The 21,558-nt window shown below is 35.2% G+C and overlaps 1 protein-coding gene across 1 annotated transcript; it reads left to right on the top strand.

The window, feature by feature from the left end:
- The first annotated feature begins 804 nt into the window (after positions 1-804).
- On the top strand, positions 805-20,983 carry LOC108776645 (uncharacterized). Its single transcript, XM_018543323.1, has 8 exons — positions 805-1,025; positions 8,438-8,662; positions 9,819-10,396; positions 16,505-16,685; positions 17,411-17,545; positions 18,374-18,854; positions 19,302-19,551; positions 20,427-20,983. Exons 2-8 carry the CDS (start codon positions 8,440-8,442, stop codon positions 20,796-20,798), a joined length of 2,220 nt encoding a protein of 739 aa, XP_018398825.1. The 5' UTR covers positions 805-1,025; positions 8,438-8,439; the 3' UTR covers positions 20,799-20,983.
- The last annotated feature ends 575 nt before the right edge of the window (positions 20,984-21,558 follow it).

Raw genomic sequence — 21,558 nt, 5'->3', positions numbered from 1 at the left:
TTTGCAGCCGTCTTACGTCACAATTTTCAGACTCTGTATCGTTTCGGTACGAACTTTGGAAGAAACAAGAAACATATAGCAAGTATAACTGAAAAAAAATGTCGAATGCGCGAGATGCCCGGAAGAAAAATCGAAGCGCACGGCGAAGATAGCTCCGTTATAACGCACATAGCATAGCACCTTCACTCCGTATAGTCGTAACAGATAGTATAGTCGAGAGGCAGTCTTTGGTATACTACGTTGTGCTGCTGACCCAAATGAATCCTGGCCGCCAGTCAGTCCCTCTCCGGACTTCTTCGCGGCAATATTGGTCCGCTCGCGGACGCGTTCTCGATCGTATTCAAATATTAAATACCATTGCATTAATTGTCAATTGTTTTTAACACGCAGAGATCAAAACACATGAGTGTCAAAATTCATTTTTACAAATATCGTGATACTTCTTTGTTCTCATCTCTCCTTTTATCATCATATTATATATCTAGCTACAAAGTGATTGTTTCTAAAGAGAACAACAGCAGTGTTAATTATTAATAATTTAACTTTGGTTTAATCGACAAGTTGAATTTAAACATTTTAATTCTTCGAGTTTAATCGTTCGTGCACTGGATATCAAATGCTCCATTTTGTTCCCAGTGCGGTTCAGCCGATTGATCGATTGGTCTAGAAATCGGCGATAACAAATTTCTCGTGACTGGTGTATCGTGCGTGCGTTAAAACGGTGCCCCTTCATCCGCGCGAGTGAAGGTACTCCGGGTTTACGACTACAGCTGCCACTCGTCAAAGTTAAAAGCACGGAAACACGCGAGTTGATCTGAAAATATACGTCGTGGATGGTAGCTCGAGAAACGAGGGAGCAGCATTTTCGTGCACGATGTAAGAGGGCTGATGCCAAAACGAAGAAGTCGTGTTGGATATCACCGGGAGGATCCCAGACGTCTGTCTGGAGCACGCGCGCATTCTGCAAGCTCATCCTAGCGATGCGACATTCCACGCTGGTTCCGCGTAATCATTGACAATTGGCAGTAAGCAAATTGAAAACAAATAGTAGACAGCGAATAGAGAAAGTATGAAAGTCTGACCCACTAAAATTGCTTTATAATCCGCGCATTCCAGTCATACAAATACAAATCATGCAGAATGATTGTCACATTTACGTGTAATTTTTATATGTTTATATCTGACAGAATAATTGGTATTTTTACTAAATTACAGATTTTATTTAGCAACCAACATCCCGCGATAGTCCTTTAGTTTTAATTTGAATACAAATTATGTGTAAGATTATATCATTACAGATTATACCGACGTTCTATAATATTTATATTTTTTTGTCAAAAATCACACTTCAGTGAATGAAAAAAAGAGATCATTCGGATAGAATTTAATTTGTCCGGTTTTATTTCTAATTTTTAACTATTTGACATGGGCCTGGCGGAACGTCAAGGACGCGTCTTCCTCGCGTCCTTGCGTCGGCTTATGGACGGTGCATTAATTCGCTCAATGAGCGTAACAATGTAAATGCAGTCCTCAATCAGATAGACCGCCCAAGATCGCTGCTACGCTGAAGTACCGCAATTTCACGGTAATATCCGCTCCACCTTAGCGGAATATTGTATCTGCGATTGTTATATACGCGGTACGGATTTTGAATATGTAGCGCGTGCATTTCCACACGCCGGCAGATGTGTAATTTTGTAAGCACGTAATTCGGAATTTGCATCGGAATGCAATCCGCATAACGTGGACTTGTTATGTCGTACATCCGTCGGCGTACGCAGCTCCGCACAATTTACGTCTCGTAAAGTTAAACAGAAGTTCTCGTTAAACATCGAATCTCTAATGCACCGCGTCATTAGCGGCGTCAATAACGAACGCGTAATCGTCTCGCAAACAGAACGAAGAAATAACTGTATGCGGGAGAATAATAATAGAGTACGTTCGCATTCTTTCGTGCCTGTGTTCCTCATATTGTAAATCGACTTGTAACGCTATATCGAGCATCGGCAACGGAACCCTTCACAATCCGCATGAAACCCGTTCCTCTTTGGCCTCGAAACCGCACGGATGACTTGACCGGGTTGGGTTTAGGAATTTGGCACGTGCCGAGTGTAGTAGAAACATTCCTTCCACGCAAACGGTTGACAAAGTAGGAAGAAGGAAATAGAGAAATATAATAAATTGAAAAAGCGGTACGAAAAACTTATTTATCTAAAAATAAAACGTTCATAAATTCATTGAAGAAAAAAATAGAAGAAATTATTGAAATATCTCTAAATGGCAATTGATATATTTTTATGTTATGTTTGAATTTATAAATTTATTTATAAGTTTCACTTATCAATGATATAAAAATATTGATTGCCAAAGACTCCAATACTTTCTTCTATATTTTTTGTAAATAAATTTATAAATGTTTTATCTTCAAACAAGGCTTACGATGCTGCCTTATTTTCTTTAACTACATATTTACTGTAAATTTTACGCACAATCATATGTTTAAAACAAATTTTTGATCTTATTCTGGTGAACGTACACACCTAATCATGGTGAGCGAGACAGATCGACGGTGTTGGTTACTTTCTCAAAGCACGGTCGTATTCGTAACCTACTTCGGACGCAGCGATGCAATAACCGGGCGCAAGACGTTCGTGCCAAGATTGGAATTAGAAAGATTCAAATCGCTTCAACTACAGGATTCTGCTGCATCTTCTTCGCATTACATATATCCTATACAAGTCTGTTAAGAAATTACCAATCTTCATTCTCTAAAATTGATTTTCTAATTTTCCATTTCAAAAATTAATCTAACATGTTATTTGAACGAATAGAAAAATATTTTTAATGGAAAGAACTAATCTTTATTACAATATTAAAGTTTTTTAAAACAGTGGTTAAAAAATATAAACAGCATTTAGTACTGCGCGCGAAGTATATTAAGAATATTATTACTCTTGGAAAATATATTCTCGTCGGAAAACTTTTGAATCGCTCAAGCACTCATCTAGAAAGTCAAAACGAATACAAGATACGTACGAAAACTCGTTTCCTCGCGTTAAGTGGAGTTTCTAATTTCTGATGAAATAAAATATTTTACGGCAGGATTTATCTTCTGATATGCTTGTTTTTGTTGCTTACTCTCGGAGGGTGGTCCCGACATTTCGTTAGACAACCGTGAAACATAATCCCAAGGTGGAGGTCGTCAGGCATCTGCCAGCATTCTTTTAGAATCAGAGTTCTTAAGAATGGAGCGAGCGAGTGGGAGATTATTAATGAAAGAGAAAGAGAGAGAGAGATCAAGTGAGAAACAAACTATAATAGAGAAAGGAAGAGACACGAGAGTAGTAGGTGGTCTATCGTAAAAGTTTCACATGACCGAGTTAGAGCTCGAGTCTACGCGACAATGACTATGATAAGAGGGATCGTTTTCACGTGGGCGCCGCGTTGTACGTCGCACGTCCCGGTACGTTTTAATTGAACGAAGGCCACAATCATAAACGTAATTTCGTCGTTCGTCCGTTTCGCGTAATACACACACTCACACATGAGCACGATGATCATCGCCATTTGTGCGCACTAGTGCTATTGCGAGCATTGAAATCACGGCGTTCACCGGCATTCAACCGCACTGCTCTTCCGCATCAAACACGCTCGAGTACCCCAAGAGGCACACTGCTGTAAATCTTTGAAATCTTTGAAATCTTTGAAAAGACATTTTAAAGATAGATTTTTCTTTGAAAAATTTTAAATCAAATCAACAAACTCTCTCTGCGCTAAAAGAAGCACTTTGCACCTTTGAATATTTTAAAGTGTATATGTTAAGATTTTTATATAGAAATTAAATTTTAGTGTAACAAAATTATAACGTACAAGCAGCAGTAAAGTAGAAGCTGATTAAAAAACGAAAAGAAATAAACGCGTTTAATTAAAGTTGCTTAATCAATTGTATATAGAAAGTAACATTTAAGCTATATTATTCAGTAACAGATATTAAAGTTACAATAGCAATAATAATGTTTAGGAAACTCTTCACTTTTATTTGTATGCAACGTTTTAATTAAATTACTTGAAGCAAAAAGCTACTAACAATAGCTATTTTATATAAATGGAAAGTTATCTTGTGCTCTACACGCTTCGACTATTTAACCAATCGGTTTCTAAACCTACCAGGCTTTCGTCGATTTCATTCCCTATTTACCGTCACCAACATGACGCTCGGATAGATACATAGACAAAAAAAAGGTTAAACTAGTCGTAACCACGATCTATAGCTACTTTATTCGTAATACTCTGTTCCACAATGCATCCAACAGTAAATGCTACTGCGCTAGATCTTTCCTTTCGGAGAGTTAAAGAATCTTTTTTAATTTTGATATGATAATATAATATTACATAATAATGTAAGTTACACAATAAATCATTCAATATTCTAGCAAAAAGTTTAATTTTGTTAATCGTAATAATTTATATAAAGTAATAATAAAGTCTTTTTTTAAACTAAACTGAATATCGAGCTCTAGTCTTCTCGATATCGAGTTCTAGATACAGATCTGAAAATAATTTTATTGGACCATCAAAATAATTACTTAAGAAACTCGAAGTGGTCAAGTACTTAATGATGAGCGATGCTATAAAAAATGTTTCAACATGGCGGTAATCAGTTTGAACGTCTTTATACATAATTATTTTTATAATCCATCGAAATTATTTTTAGATCTGTATCTAGTTAATATTTTACATTTTTAATCAAAAATGTCCGTTTCGTGTGTGTTATTTTTACGAAAAAACGCGGGTCAACAGTTCTGTAGTGTCTCAGTCATTTTAATCTGCATTCATGCAACAGTGAATTTTGGACCGTGCAGGAGCTTCTTCTCCGGGATCACTCTTCTCTGCGATGTTATCAAAGAAACTGGTCCGATGCCAGGCTTCACCGAAACAAGGCCTGGGCGCCGGGCAGCAGGATAGCAGCATCCCCCTTGATGGTTTCAGGTTCACCTCCACAAGTTTTTCTGACCTTGATCGCGCTTCTGCACCTCTCGACATTCCAATCTAATCGAGGAGATACGCCTCACGCTGACAAGTCAGACCTTGTAAACCTATACCCATATACGCATGGAATGCATTCTGATGGACGCACCTTGATGCATAATATTCACCTTTAACCTCACTACGTAGAATCCAGAAAAAAAACATCAAATAAACTCGATTATTTTATGTCTGATAAATTATATTTCTTATGGAAGATATAAATTTTATAAAACTTTTCGTGAGTACATTTATAAAACTACATATAAATTTTTACAAAATTTGCAAATTATATTGAGACGCTGAGACAAAACTTATATTATTAAATTTATTAATATATGTAATTAATTTTTTTATTATAATTATTATAATTAAATTAAATAATTATAATTATAGTTATTATATAAATGTTTTTATGTATAATAAATAAATCTATTAAATCTATATTTTATATGAAATATAAAATTCTATTTAAAAAATTGCATTACATACACATATAAAATAGGCAAACTTTCAAAAAAATCCGTTATTGTTTTAGTCACATAATTGTATTGTATTACGTATAAATAATCTTTTCTTTCACAACTGCAGTTTCAGCCAATTAATTCTGTATAATTTTATTTCTCATATAAATAATGCAAATTCAAAGTTCTCTATTTTATACCGTTTAAAATTAAACCGCCATTTGCCTCCGTTAAAGATACAATACAAAGGAGATATTTGAAATTTATAAGTAGTCAGGATTGCGGAAGTAGAATCAACTTCCTACTAATGCACCAAACATGTCGCCTCACTCACAGAAGAATTTCAGCCTGGCTGAATAACGGTCACAGCAAGCAAATCACGTAAACCATCCTCGATTCATGTTTCTAATTTTACCGTATGTTTAAAGAACGAATAATCAGGTCGACTTTTATGGTGGATCGTATAAAAACTCACTCACTCAGTGTCGACTCAGATTCATCGAGTAATTCGTTTTGTGTCTTCTTTCGCAAAGTTTATCGTAGGCGCAACTTTAATGCAAATTTTCCTCTCGGAATAATCCACATCCTTCATGCAAAAGTATAGTAACGAACAAGGACGAGTCAATTATACAAGCTGAGTATAATAGTGATGCGAGATTGTCGGTCCAGTTTCCTCATTGGCGACATTGTTATCACTCGCGGGAAAATTAACCCGGTTTCTTGCTTGCGCAACCGGTTTAACATAGCGATAGCCATGATTCTATTCCAATATACTAGCGGCACAAAATTAATATTATATATTATAAATTAATAAAATATAATATCTTAGAATATTATATTTATTTACAATTAGTCAAAATTAAATAGAAATTTTTATTAAACAAAATGTCCAGAAACTTCAATTTTTTATTTAGAATTAAAAGTATGTTTTTATAAAGTATTCAAGTTATTAAAAGAAATTACGTAAATTTACATTTTTTGCTTTTCTATGAATTTCAATTCCGACATAGAGAAATGCTTCTCAAATGTTTCTCCTTTTTTCCGTTTTGTATATACATATATGTATAAAAACTTAATTTTTGCAAAGTCGGAAACATTCATATCAAGCTTAAACGGGAATGATTACGAAACAGTGCAAATGATTATTACCGTCTGCCGTGTCTGAAAATTACTCACCGCACTTGAAATTCCAGTACTAGAATATATTTTTCCATTAACATTTTAGATTATTTTTATAAGGTAGTTAAGACTACTGTCGATTATCCAATTTGTCGGAGGAAAACACACGCTCATACTTATTGAACAAAAAATATTTATATGTCAGCCAAGCGGAAACTGTTTATTCATGTTTGCACGTGAAAGTACGCATACCGTCTTACAAAAAGGAAAAAAAAGGATATGCTACTTACAGGCATTCGGAAATATGTACACATCGGAGGATCACACACAAAGATACATATCATATTTACCATTCCTTAAGCAGAAAATTCGATGCATTTTTGATAAGCATTCGCGTGAAAGTACGATTACCCGCTCACCATATTTGCCAATATTTTATGGGAAATTAGCGGCACTTCCTCGTACGGATGTAAAATTATAGTGAAAAAGTAGAAATAAAAAGCTTTTTGCAGTACAATATGCTCTGGGCGATCAATTTTTATTTCGATTTGTTGTACTATTACAATATTTGTAACGCCATTTACAATGTAATAAATTTATGTCATGATAGTCACATAAAACGCAATTATTTACGGTGTGGAAAGGACTTCGATGCAACATTCGATCGTTCGGAAAAGGAGCCGCGAAAAATGAATGTGCCGTTACGCGATCGGATGTGTCTTCCTCTTCCTATGTCCGCATCTCACGAGTGACTCCGGTAACGGGAAAGGGCCCGATGTCGACGACACACGAGGGGACCATTCCTCGCGATTCCGACGGAGGGGAAATTCGCTACTGAGCACGGGCACGAGAGTCGACTCGAACGATAAATTAGACCGCGACGCTGGCACTGCGGAATAGAAAGTTGCCTCGGCGGTGCAGTGTGAGAAGCGTCGAGCAAAGAGAGATGGTAAACGTGTTCTGACTTTGTATAAAAAAAAGAAAGATGTACGGAAAAGGATCGAGAAACAGATTTATTTTATTTATCATAAAGGAATAATCAAACGGACATTTACATATTTTTCTAAAGACTTAAGTATAACGAGTAAAATAGCGGTCTTGTGACTAATTAAAGGTCACAATCGTGATACGAACTTCATCAAATAATTATTTTTACGTTTTCTGAAAATTATTACAGTAATATCTCTCTTTATATGATCTCGCGAAAATATCGTCTCCACATGAAGCAGATTCTAGTGGATAGGAGAAAAAGAGAGAGTCACTGAGGAATGAGGATAGAGAAAGGAGATACGTCGTGTGAAAATGTCGCATCCCCTCCGCGCCATCCTTTCCGTGACATTTGTACACCCCGTTACCTTCACCGTCGCATTAATAATTTAACTGTAACCAACACTGCCGTTGATTAACAATAATTCGCCGCTCTTCCACGTACAGGAATATAATTCGACACGGCGCGTTAATTGCCACGGCTCAGGCTTTCATCGAGATTAGGATATTACTACTCTCACCGGGGAATAGTCCTGCCTCATTCCACGGTGGAGGACAAATGCGAGAGAAATTCCAGACGAATCGCTCTGTCTCCGTTGATCGCACATACAATGTAACAATACACGTGCTGTGGAAATGCTTACTTGAATAGGATAATAAATATTATTGTTCGAAAAGCAGTGTCGAGAAATTTAATGCGATGATAATTAAATTTAACACAATGACAGATTTATTTATGTGACACTACCACAAAATCGTGTAGGATACAATTATTCATGAGTTACAGTATAATTAATCATTAAATGAATAAAACGTTGACAGCCCTTATTCTTCCTCCGCAGAGATGCGAAGCGAGGTGGGCGAATGGCTGGCTACATGCGTAGGCTCGCCAATATGCATCCTGCTGCTGTCATGGTCCCTATTGATCTACCAGAATCAATCCTCATCCACGAAAAGAAAGATCGATGTGCTGACAGTCGCGATTCTTTCACAAAGTCTCACACATCAATTAGGGTTACTGCTGTATGCGATTCTCACGTTGATCCGTCCAGCGAATCATTTTGGAGGTAACTATACACTTGTCTTACAAATACTGCTTTTTGAATAAAAGTTTAATACATGCCCAGCTATAATTGTATTGCTTTACTAATATTTCGATACAAATAATGCGATGCGAAATGAAATAACATATATATCACTCTCTTATTTTAAAAGTGATTTAAAAAATATTAAATTTTCCATTAACTTATTTATTATCATAAGTAAGTCAAACAAGCATTACCTTATCAATCGCCCAAACTTAACTTTATAAAAAATGGTCACAGTTGTTACAAAAAGATGGTTTAAGAAATCGTCAAAATCTTTACAAACGATGTTTTTTCATTAGACTTATGAAATAAAAAATGAGGAAAATGACATTTTTGGGGTGCGGTCCACTTGGCGCTACAAATGCTTCGAAACTTTTGATTGACCAATCGGAAGAAAGAATTCTATTAATTGACCAATCAAAAAATGCTTCGAAGCATTTGTCGCATGAAATGGACCGTAGTCATGATCATGTTAAAAATATATTCTTTTAGATTAGCCAATAATTTTTTGTCGAGTTAATTGAAAAATTGTTCTCTTTTCTAGGAAATTAATCCTCTATCTGAAATCTGAATTTTCTTGTCACAAATAAAAAAAATATATATTTTATCCTCAATTTTACACAAATTTCAATATTTATTCAATAAAAGTTTTACCATTTAAGTTAAAAACCTATTTAGTAATGTAATAGAGATCTTGAAAAGTTACTCTGAATTTTTTTAAAAACTTTAGAACAGCAAAAAACTTGAGAACGAAAAAGACTCAGATTGCAGACAGAAGGAGTAAAAATATAATTGCAAGGAGGGATAATTTTTTGAGTTGCCTAGTTTTTGAAGTAAGGGAGCGGTATATCTTAAACATAAATAAAATAAAATTTTAAAGTAAAGTAATAACATTTTATTATAATTACTATATACAGTTTTTAGTATTTTAATTTAGTCACAATCTCTACGATATGCTATTACGGGATCATTATCCTCTTCGGAATTCATGGAAGCGCCAACCAATTCCCAACGATTATATCATGTAAATTAATTCAACGGGACAGATTGGCCCGGGGCCCAAAGTATATTCATGCCAATCGAACCGGCGAGACTCTTTAAATTACGAGAGTTAAACAACGATTCTTTGTCACAGAGTTATGCTCAACGTTGGTGTGGGTCCTAAACTCGTCGAGTATCCTCCAGGAACTGACCTTGACGTCGATCGCGGTGTTCGCGGCAATCAGCAGTCGCGATGACGTTATCAATCTCACGAAGAATCATCTGAAATACCATTTGGTGAGCCTGAGCGTTATCAGCGCCTGCATTGGTGTCACTGGCGTCCTCAACTTCGAGCCGGAGGTCTGCGTCTTCCTGGCCCACGAAATCTCCCATAAATATGGAGTCTTCGTCAACTCCCTCAGAGGTCTATTGGCCCTCACGTCTCTTTTCGGCGTGTTGGTCGCGATCTTTAAAACCCTTTGTCGTCCATCGACTTCCGAACTGCTCAAGTCGGTTTCCGATCTGTCCGAGGCGAGCTCTAAGAACTCTTCAGGAGCATTCGAGTGTCACCCACAACACTGGGATCCTTCAAGCGGATCGTGCACCAGTGGCTCGACGAACAGCAGGGCGTGTTTAAGAAAGAAGAGAGTGCAGGTGGACGAGGCCAGCGGCAGATCTACCGTTTACAGCATACTCTTTGTCTGCTACATCTTCGAGCATTTACCCATCCTGGTAATTATACTTTAATTTAATTCTTACTTGTTACGTTTAGCTTCTTCATTGTTTCATTCAACTCCAATTAAATATTATTTTAATTTTTGTTATTATATCTCTTTTTTTTTATAAGATTTATAATGGATCCAACAAACTAATCCTAATAACGCATAAAACCGATTATCGCACTTTTTAACTGACGATAAATTAAACATGTAAATAATGTAGCACGCTTTTTTTAAATAAACGTATCCCTGTCGTTAACTGAATGCTTTCAAAAAAATAAAAGAATTAAAAAATATAAAATTAGTTATTACGCGCAAAATGTCAGGAAATTCTTTTCATATTTTTTTCTTTAACAATACATAATATTTATAATTTACAATTTAAAGTTTATTAATTCAGAAAGATTTTTCTTAAAGAAAATTTTAGTTCGATAATGAGGCACCCTATATATGTATAAATGGCAAAGCAATTACTCGTTTTTTTCTACAAGTTGAAAGTTAATACGAAACAGGAAACTCGTTTGTGGAAAATCGTTTTGATCGTTAGCATAATCTTGTTACGTTAAAAGTCTGAACTGCAAAATCTATTTCTAATTTATGTAAAAGTGTAAGAACCTAATGCTGTCGAAATTGACGTGTTTTTCCATACCGTTAGTTTAATTAATTATTATTACTTTCGAATTGAAACTTTAACGAACTAATAACTCTAATTGTTAACTCACAGTTAAGATTTATCGAAGAAACTTAGAAAGGACATATGATTTATTAAGTTGCGATCAAGATTAATGCATTTTTTTCTTGGCGCTAAAACTTTTTGCACGAACATCTCGATTGTATAGAAGCGGCATTTCGCAATATCCTCGAAATTGCGCGTGCCAAGTCGACCGTAGCAACGTTACATAGTTAAAAGTGGCCGACCTAATTTATGGCACGCCCTCGATTATGCTTCTAAATAGCGAAAAATATAGGATATTCTGCAAGTTTTTTAAATTACAGCCTGTCGTTTACATAACATACAATACATTTTGAGCAACGTAAAATTATTTATTAGTCACACTGTATGCTTAATGTTCAAGGAAACTTTAAATCCTTTCACCTTTCGTACAAACATTTTAGATTCTTTTTTGATAAGGAAAAAATAATATAAATCAGAAAATAAATATAATAACAAAATTCTGATACATCCAAAATACACATTACATAGCTGCGTTAATTAAAACAGTGACACATTTCAAAATTAGCAGTTTTTCAATAGACAGGTATTTAAAATTCTAAATTGGAAGATTTAATTAAGATAGTGAATATGTAATTTCTATAATTTCACTTTCTCTCCATGTTATATTTTCAATTGCATAATGTATTCCTGAAAATTGTAATAAATTTTCAAAATTCAATCACTGCAATGTAGTATACTCGTAGTATAAATTTCACCCTTTACCGGAATTGTCTTGGTTGATTTCTCTTTTGTTATCTCAAAAGTGCTAAGTTTTTACTTGTCTATTTTTCACTTTTCTATTAACGTAGAACGTAATCTAATAAGTACAGACTTTGCATTTCTATGAAGTTGTCATTATCGGTTTAGAAAGAGAGAGGTGTGGCTTGATCTTTCTCCCCCTCTCCCTTCCTCTCTCCTATCCCTTTCTCTCTCTCTCTCTCTCCCTCTGTCTCTCTAAAATATCGAATAGAAAAGAGATGCTAACAGAATTGAAGAGAAATGCTGATTCATTTCTAACGATTTACAGATGCTAAGATGAGAGAATGTACAGTCTATATCTATACGTCTGTGCAACGTAGCGATATTACATATCTTCGAAACAAAAAAACTGTCGAGGGTTTACAATTTTTTGTTCACTGTGAGACGTATTATTGTAATTAGTCACGCCCCTGAAAATTTCATCGTATCTCGCAACAAATCCGATACGGTGGTCGGTTGAATTGTCTGATCGCCGTCACACCAATTACATCAGTACAATTACATCACAGCCGAGAGGATTTTCGTGCGAGCGAGTTCGAGCCGGACACGAACTTCACTTCGAGCGTGTGCCATCCGGAAGCGAGACCTTTCGGTCGTAAACGCCGCTCCTCGAGAAAGTGATCGGGAGAAACAAAGGGGCTCGAGATGGAAAAAGGGTCGGACGTATAAAACGAAATTCGAAAGCGCGATCTTAATTCGGACAGCGACCTTAATCGGCGAGTCAAATTAAGAATTCACGCGGCGGTGTCGATGTTCCGCAAAAGTCGTCCCGCGGAGAAACTCCCATGACCTTCCTCATTAATATTAATGACCGCGGCTATTACATGCGTGACGCGTACTATTTACATCGTATAGGAACAACGCGCGGTCAATTAGGCTAACGTCAGGTGGGCGTACGAGATCTCGCCGTAGAAAATCGCAGAACGAATCGTTAAAAAATAGCTCTTTATATATATATATATATATATATACAGCAATATTTCAAACGTCACAATACGCAAAATGCGAAGTGAAACTCACGGTGAATTATTCTCTCGTCGCTACCAACTCGTATTGACGAGCGATATTTTATGAATCACCGTTTTTATAATTGATGCGGTATATCTAACCAATTCAGGCAGTTATGAAATGAGACGATTCGTTGCTCCGATATACGTAAACCCGCGCCGGCGATTCGCGTGTATTAGTTCGTTGAAAAATAATGGTCGAAGCACCGTTCGGCGAAATAAACACCGTTCTCTGCTTACATACGTGCAAACAGCGTGACGGCCGTTACACTCGTGTGTTTTTGTCTAACGATTAATCTAAATCACCGATATAAATTTTAATTACAGGTTCGAGCCTACAATGTAAAAATATATGTATCGACGAAGTCAACGAGTTTCTATATTTTTTCGCCGTGTAGTTACTTTAATGTGCAAATAATCTATATTTAATAATAAATGAAAGATTGATTAATATACAAATATAACACAAATAAACGAAAAAGTAACGGTCTTGTTCGATCAAAATAAACCTTTTTCTTAACAAATTCTTTATGATGATTTAAAATGCTTATTAATATCAATATTATTAAATTGTGTGTCAATTTAATTTGTTAATATTATGTACTTTGTTTTTAGTTTAGGACTATATTTTAAGACCAACAAATAATTAGCATGCAATGAAAATTTTGCATAAAAAATTTATACAAAAGTACACTAGAGAAAGAATCTGGTTGCATTTAGTAGAATTTTGATTGAAAATGGACAAATTAGAATTTTTTAATTTTATAACTGTGTATTTAAATTTTTCAAACGTTTAATAATTCTATAGAAAACACCGTATACCTATTAATTTTAAGGAGCTATTTTACTTTTTAATCTGAAGTTAGAGTGTTATAAAAAAATACGTGTCTTTTATGTTTAACGTAAAGAGAATCGAATTGATTCTGGACAGTTGTAATAAATCAATGTATATCATTAGGCACCAAGATGGTGCTTAAATAAAGCCTCCACTTTTTTATTTTATATTAATTTATATTAAAAAATTGCCGTTCTCGAGAGATTTTGAATCCATTTCAATCGATTTCTCGCATAAGCAATTGTTATCAAATCCTCGATCGATTCGAATGCACTTTTAACAAGCGCTATGAGCGTGCTCGTAGGCGTTACTCTTACGTTTACCGACGGCAATTAAAGTAAAACGTCAATGCATGAGATCAGCGTGAGCTGCTGCAGCTCAAATCAACACTGAAGAAACTCACAAATCGATCAAACAGAGAATAAGTTGCAAAGTAACTTAGATTGTCTCTCAAGAGAATACATGTGGGAGAGGAAAAAAAAAGGCATAACGCTGTGCTTCGTTTGTTGTGTCAATCGAAACAATTCAAACGATGTTCTTAAAGTACAATATATTAGATAAATATGCGATTATAACCAGAATATTAGTTAAAATTAAAATTTAAATGAAACAAAAGAACACAAAATGAAATGCTTTCTAGAAAATTAATAGAATACGGAAAATGCCGATATAATCTTGTATCAACTTTAAATTGCAAAATACAATGAAATTTAATGTTTCGGCTATCACTTCTATATGTATATATTTCAAAATCTATATTAAAATGCCACTTTGTGTAACGTAAAAGTACAAGAGATAATTTTGCAAAAAGTATTTTTACACATATTACGCTAAAGGAATTAATTAAAAGAAGTGCAATATAACAGAAAATTTATGATTGTGGCAATCATTGCGCCAACCGGAGCGATATATACATTCGAGAGAAAGAGACGGGGTCGAGAATTGCGCGTGTGCATTATACACGCGCATACAGTGCCGCTCTATTCTCTAATTAAGGTACAACTAGTTTCGATTTCATACCTCGGACTAGACCGGCCGTTACTCACGTAACCAGCAGCGGTACTACCGCACGTTATACCGTTCGTGATAAAATATACACTATATACAGCGGGAGGCAAAAATAATACCAACTGAAAGGAAGGCCTTGCTACTCGCTAATTAACGGTAATATGATTATCTTGTCACGATTAAAAATTTACATAAAGTAGCAATAATAAGTAAAGACGAATAAAATTATTTACACGAAATGAATTACCTTGAAAAAGAAACACCTCTTCCGCGCGTACTTGTAAAAAGATACATTTTATCCTCGCACAGAGTCAAGTATATTCTGAAAATGCGTAGTTATATAAGAAGGATATACATGTATATAAGAAAAACGTTTCTTTTACCTCCTAGATACGACATAGTAGTTATTAAAAAGTTTATGGCGTTTGGGGAATACCAAAAATTAAGAATATTGAAATTTGGATAAATACATCATGTACGGACGGTGCTATTCAATTACTTAATTTTCGAAGTTTTCCCAAACGCTATGAACCTTTTATCTAATAATTTTATCTACAAAGAAAATTGTGCTTTTTAAATTATTTAAGCATTGAAAGATCCAGCTTCGACCATTATGGCCATTATTTCCTATTTCCTTTTATCTACATCTTTTTGGATAGAATTGGCTCTTTTTAACATCTTCCTTCACAATTACATAAATTTAAGATTTATGGAACAAATAAAACACTTTTTTAACTTATTCATTGAGCAAAACTAAATAAATTTGTAATTAGGGTTAATTTTCTATTTGTAAACACATATGAGAGATCTTAATCAATTTCTTAAAATTTCTGTTAACATAAATTCTATAGTTACAAGTTGTAAAACTGCAAAGAATTTCAATTTTATGACAAAGAATATCATTTATCTCGTGCTGTTTACACAAGAACTTGGCTAACGAGATAATCTCGAGATACCATCCGGCTCTCCTATCTTTGAATGACATTGTATGTGATCAACGAAATAGTGCGATTCACATAGATACAACATGCGTGTTCAGCGCACGTAAAATTGCATATACACGCTCGCACCACATCACATCGCATCGCGTCGTGTATGATGCGCGTACTTTTGAAAGCGCGACCGCGGAGTTTTCACCGCGAATTCTTGCGCGAATCCGCGGTTAAAAACGAAAGTTTTTTTTTTCGCAGTACCCTCGTAAGAGGCCCACTCGCACAAGTCTAACGTGGATCTTCCTACAATCCGCAAGATACAGTCATTTTTCTCTTATGACGTTGGATATCGCGTGTACGACACCCGAACGCACGCGTTGAACAATTAGCTGCGTGTAATTGACCCAATCTGAACGTTCAACGTATATGGTAGATTCTTCACGGCGAAAGCCGGACCCAATTTCTGAATATAGAATCTTCTTGACACGATTTCTGGTGAAATTTATTAGCGCGAAGAAAAACCCACCGTGGTCTAGAATGCCTAGATTCCATTACGTTGCATTAGGCGCAACAGATTGCAGGGATACCGTTTTCTATATACATTCAACAGTAATGATCACATTTGATTAATGATTATCGCGTTCATAAGAGTTATTACAAAAATATACTCGAAGTAATCGATCAATATATTATATATTATAACAGTAATCATTACGTTGTATATCTGTTACATTATATTATATATGTACATCAGAATGATGTATCCACATCCTGTTGCAAAATTTATGAAAGCATTTCATATAAATTGTATAATATTATTTCGAAGCATGATAAACGTTTGAATTAATTAAATACGATTTCCTAGATCATCTCAATTAGGCCGAGTCTTCTAAAGAACTTCTGCACCCCGCAAAATCTGGCGACGTGGTTGCCACTGGTGAAGGATACTCTGCTTCCGGTTTTTCTAGCTCTCTTCGACAAGATGTTCTGCCGATACGTGGCCAAGGTGTACACAAAGCAGGATCACGCAAGGAGACTGTCGCACGGTGAGTCTTTTTTTTATAGAGAAATTCTTCGTGTTTTATAACAGAGGCACTACGTGATTTCCATTCTTTCGTCAAGCAAAAACACACTGACCTGTCCGTTGTGCGTGGGAAAGTTGAGACTCTTACCGTGTAATAATCGTGATACCTACTGCTCGCACAGCAACGCTATTCCGTGCGACAACCACTAATTTTTCGTTAACGACACGCGTTTGAGTAATTCGTCGCATTTTCATTTTGCAACACACGTAACTAACTAAGAGTTTCACGTGTCGTACTCCCACGATTCACAGCCATAACAGGAGTTTTTTTTATTAGACTGCTCAGTTTTTGCATTCTACCCATTTTCATTCTAAGAAACAATTACGTAACTCTGTTTTCTAAGGCAAAATCGTGAAAAGCGAACATTTTTATCATTGAAAGTAATGGAAAAATTTATCACTTTTCACGTTTCCGCGTTTCAGGGAAAAAGTTACAGATCGCTAATCTAATTAATGTGAGATATTAAAAATAAGATTTAAATTTATCGTCAAATCAATGAGTATTACTACTTCCGAATTAAAGTTTGGGAGAAGTAAAAAATTTAACCTTTATTTTCTCAAGAATAAATATTATCTTAAATAATTCGTAAGTGTTACATTTATTTCAATCGAAGAAAAACACTCTTACGCCATAGTACTTATTATAGCGAAAATTGTAATGAAATTTCTCTGGGATTTCTCTTTCAGGCGGTATAGATGGTAAATTTCGACACTTCGAGCAAGATACCGAGTACAAGCTGCAATTGAACCTCAATCACGGGCTGAAGTTCCCTCTGACTAACGGAAGCCTCTACGGACGGTTGCACAGCCATCAGAACAGAGGTGAGTGAGCGAGAACGGATGTCAGTGAGATTTAACGATGCGAAAATATTTCGATCGCTTGATAGTTCTCTCTCCCGGCCTATATTGTTAATTGCGACGTTTCGTGCGGCTTTGTTAATGCACCCATCGAACGCTCAGCGCGACCACGTTAGAAAGTCCGAGACGAAACCATCTCTCGCACTCGTCTCTGTTCCACCACCATCACTACTATCGCCATCAGATATATCAAACATTACAGGTCATTGTAACGTGAAAAGCCGAATGTTTCGATATTCCCGAAAGCGGCTTTCACAAATCGCAACTGTCTCCTTTCTATTACCTTGGCATTCGCCAAATCAAAAAGTCAATCAAAAATAGCGATTGTTAAATGCTCTAAGCGAAACGATGAGTAATCTAAATTACGATTGGAAATTGAATTATTAATTTTTTAGTGTAAATATAAAAAAAATATCTACAATGACTTATTGTAATAGTCATTTTATGTTCACGTTTTTATGTATTAGGGATATTTTTTCTGAGGTATGTACGTATATATAAAATATTAGCTAGATACAAATCTGAAAATAATTTTATTGCATCATCAACATAATTAGGACGCTCGAACTGATTATTAGAATGTCAAAATTTTGTACAGCATTGCTTGAGATTCCTATATAATTATAATTTTAATTTGTATCTAGTTACATTTTAAATACCACAAAATTATTTCTTTTCGTGCAGCGAAAGTAAAATATATTTACAATTAATTTATAATTGTTCCTTTATAATTGTTATATTTTCTAATATAATTGTTTAGATCATTGCAATAATCGTTCTTACGTTTCTCAGCGAAAACTGGTACGATTACCATGGGAATTCAGCAACACTATCCCAAAACGCAACCTATAACTGAAGACAGCAGCTATGCATCTCTACCAGCAGAACTATCGTCCTTCACGAGTTCGACCTTTGAACCGCGTCAGGATAAAATTCCTGAATCGCCGAAGAAAAATCCAGTGGAACAACCACCGTCGGGATACAGCAGACGACCGAGACCAAACGAGAACGTGAACGAGCTGGCTGGTAATCGCAGGAAGATCGGCAGCATTGATGTCTTCGGGCAGAACATGGAAAACCTAGTACAATTGGAGGATTCTGCGAATAATCGGAAAATCAAGAATCTAGATGAGATTCGCGAGGAATCATCCAGGAAACACGCTCGGAGCGTCCTTGGTCTGGAGAAGCTAATTCTCGGGCTGGAAAACAGCTTTCAAGAGCAGCATTATTCTAGAAACATTCTACGCAGGAATCAAAGCTTCGACCATGCCAGGTGCCACTTACTTGTTGATTCGCCGATTGCTCTCGCGTATCTTTTAGCGTACCTTCACTTTTACCTGTGCCATTAAGCCGCCGCCGTCACGATACGTGGCAAGTGTGTAACTGGAAAGTGAGACGTGAAGTTTCCTATAAATTATTCAAAATGCATATTTTGACGTACATCATACGTGCAGGATGACCTACATTCATCTCAACTTTTCTTTTTCACGAATTGTAATATAAAGCGCATTAAATCGCGATAAATGTTTATATATATATATTATTAATCTGTTATGTCTTGGAAATATTTGTAAGTTTTATAACACGTTATTTAATATTTCAATTTATAATACACATGTATATTTCTATTAAAATTATATAAATATATAAATTATATATTGTGATATAATAATATACGTAAAACTAACGTAAAATAATGTTCTTTTTCTTTCACATACAGATATCATCGACCTATGCTCGACTCGAGAACTTACAATATAAAGAAAGACGATCTTTCGAGAGAGAATCTTCATTTAAATCTTCAAGGACGAGATAGTCACTGCGATGGATATGATAGCTCCGATGACGAGAGTTGTGATCTGGAGAACGGTGATTTCGACACAATGAGCTCCTGCAGGAGCAGAAGCTGTTGTTCCGTTACTACGGTCGCTAATGATGACTTTGAATTTTTTCAACGTAAGGGAACCAAGGTAATTGTATACAATTAAATCTCGCCGTGTTTCTGTAAATTTTTAATAAATATTTTGCCATCTATCCTAAAGCACACTAAATTAATTAAATTTAATATTATCACATCAAATGTCTTATTTTTATTCATAATTTATGATATAATTTGTCTGCATTTCATGCTGTCTTAATTTCGCGGTGAAAATAAAATTTTTCTTAAAATCCATCGTGCAATTTTTCAGAACTTTTATGCAAATTATAAAATTTTTCAAAATTTCTGTATAATTTTATAACATTTTTAAAAAATCCTCAGTTTCTTATACAAATTGAAACATATTTCAAAAATAAATCTAAATTTTTCACAAATATAAGAAGTCTATTCTCTGTAACATTACAGTTACAGTCATTAAGAAGTACAAAATAGACTTCTAAATCTTTTCTAGAATATTTTTCAGAAAGTATTTTCTAGAACTCTTCATATAGCATATAAATTTTGAAATATTTAAAGTTTCAAAAATTTTTTATTTTTTTTGTAAGAATATACTAAAAAAAAAACAAAATCTAAAAATATATATATTTTTAGGAATCTTTTGTTTAAAAATGTTTTATTTAAAACCTTTTAAAATATGACAAATTTTTAAAAGTATTATGTAAAATTTTTTTTTCATAAGAGTGATAATTGATAAATACGGTATTTACTCTCAGTTTTGAATGATAGGTTTTTTCGAGTTAAACGCAAGAGGATGCAAGGCGTGCTAGAAGCACTTTCACGATGCGAGAAAATGCATCGTCCTAGTAGAAAAATACTTGCTGACGGAACGTTTCGTCGGCCTTTTCATGGCGTTAAAGGCGCACACGCTTACGTAATCCCGCATCGTGAGAACGTTCTGTTTTACAGGTGGAGTTGCTGCCCTCGAAGCGAACCAGCGAGGTAAAGGTCAGCATGCGATCTTTCACGCCGCGTATCATAGAGAACGGTACGGAGGCTCGGGAGGACAAGAATTGCGGTAGCAACACGAAGCTGTCCGACACGAAGCCTAGCATACAGTCCTATCATCTGAAAACTAAAAGGATCACGCCCGGTTATTCAATGAATGACATAGATAAATTGACAGCTAATAAAAAGTTGCCGAATCTCTCGATGGAGAATCTGAAGACCATCCTGAAGAACTCCGACGTGAGTTACCTTGACAATGGCGACATATGCAAACACGATATTGGCGGCTCGGTACCGGATTTCAAAAAGATCTTCGTCACCGAGTTTATATAAAATCTGCCACAACGTTATATAAAGATTGTATCGTTCGTCCTTGTGATGTTAGCAGCGGTATGTCAATAGATATAGAGATTTATTGTGCACAGTGAAATCTACAATCTATACAGATACTGGAGCGAGCCTTCTCTAGAGTCTAGACTAACGAAGCTATAAAAAACATATGCAATGGACAGAGAAGAGGAATGCATACAAATCTACTTGCCTTTCTGAATCTCTTTCTTTTTTTTTTGCACTGAAAAAAGATTTGCTCATTTAACTACATTAAATTAGTTTGTCTTTGTTTTTTGTGAAAGAATGTATGTATTTAAGTAAAATCTTATATGTTTGACTTTGTTACGTTCAAACCGTTCAAACTCTGAGCGTTCATGTAGTAGAACTAAAATGAGAAGAAATGTGAGAGGGAGAGAGACAGAAGTGGAAAAACGTAAAACAGACGCTCTGTCTCGCAATGATAAAAGATATGATAAAAGATTTGTAAAATATCTGATGGATATATGGAAAGGGAGGAAAATATCGGGGACTACCGATTGATTCATGATTTTTTTAACTGTCGTGGGGCGGAAGATCGTCGCTGAGTGGTTGATAAATTTTGTTACATTGTAAATGTGAAAACTATCGCTAGATTTACAATTTTTGTGAAGACGAACGATTATCTCTAAATGATAAGTTTTGTTAGATCATAAAAGTAAATAATTATCGTTCGATCAACCCCAATTTAAATAATTAGCGTTAGCTTTTTAGAGTTATTGTACGC

Source organism: Cyphomyrmex costatus, unplaced genomic scaffold, assembly GCF_001594065.2.
Source record: "Cyphomyrmex costatus isolate MS0001 unplaced genomic scaffold, Ccosl1.0 scaffold367, whole genome shotgun sequence".
Taxonomy (NCBI): Eukaryota; Metazoa; Arthropoda; class Insecta; order Hymenoptera; family Formicidae; genus Cyphomyrmex; species Cyphomyrmex costatus.
Note: the sequence above shows the minus strand (reverse complement) of the source record. Positions and strands in the feature narration are given on the sequence as shown.

Coding starts and splice junctions, on each gene's coding strand:
- LOC108776645 (XM_018543323.1), top strand. CDS start 8,440: ATGCGAAGCGAGGTGGGCGAATGGCTGGCTACATGCGTAGGCTCGCCA. Junction 8,663..9,818: donor TCCAGCGAATCATTTTGGAG/GTAACTATACAC, acceptor TCTTTGTCACAG/AGTTATGCTCAACGTTGGTG. Junction 19,552..20,426: donor TTCAACGTAAGGGAACCAAG/GTAATTGTATAC, acceptor TCTGTTTTACAG/GTGGAGTTGCTGCCCTCGAA.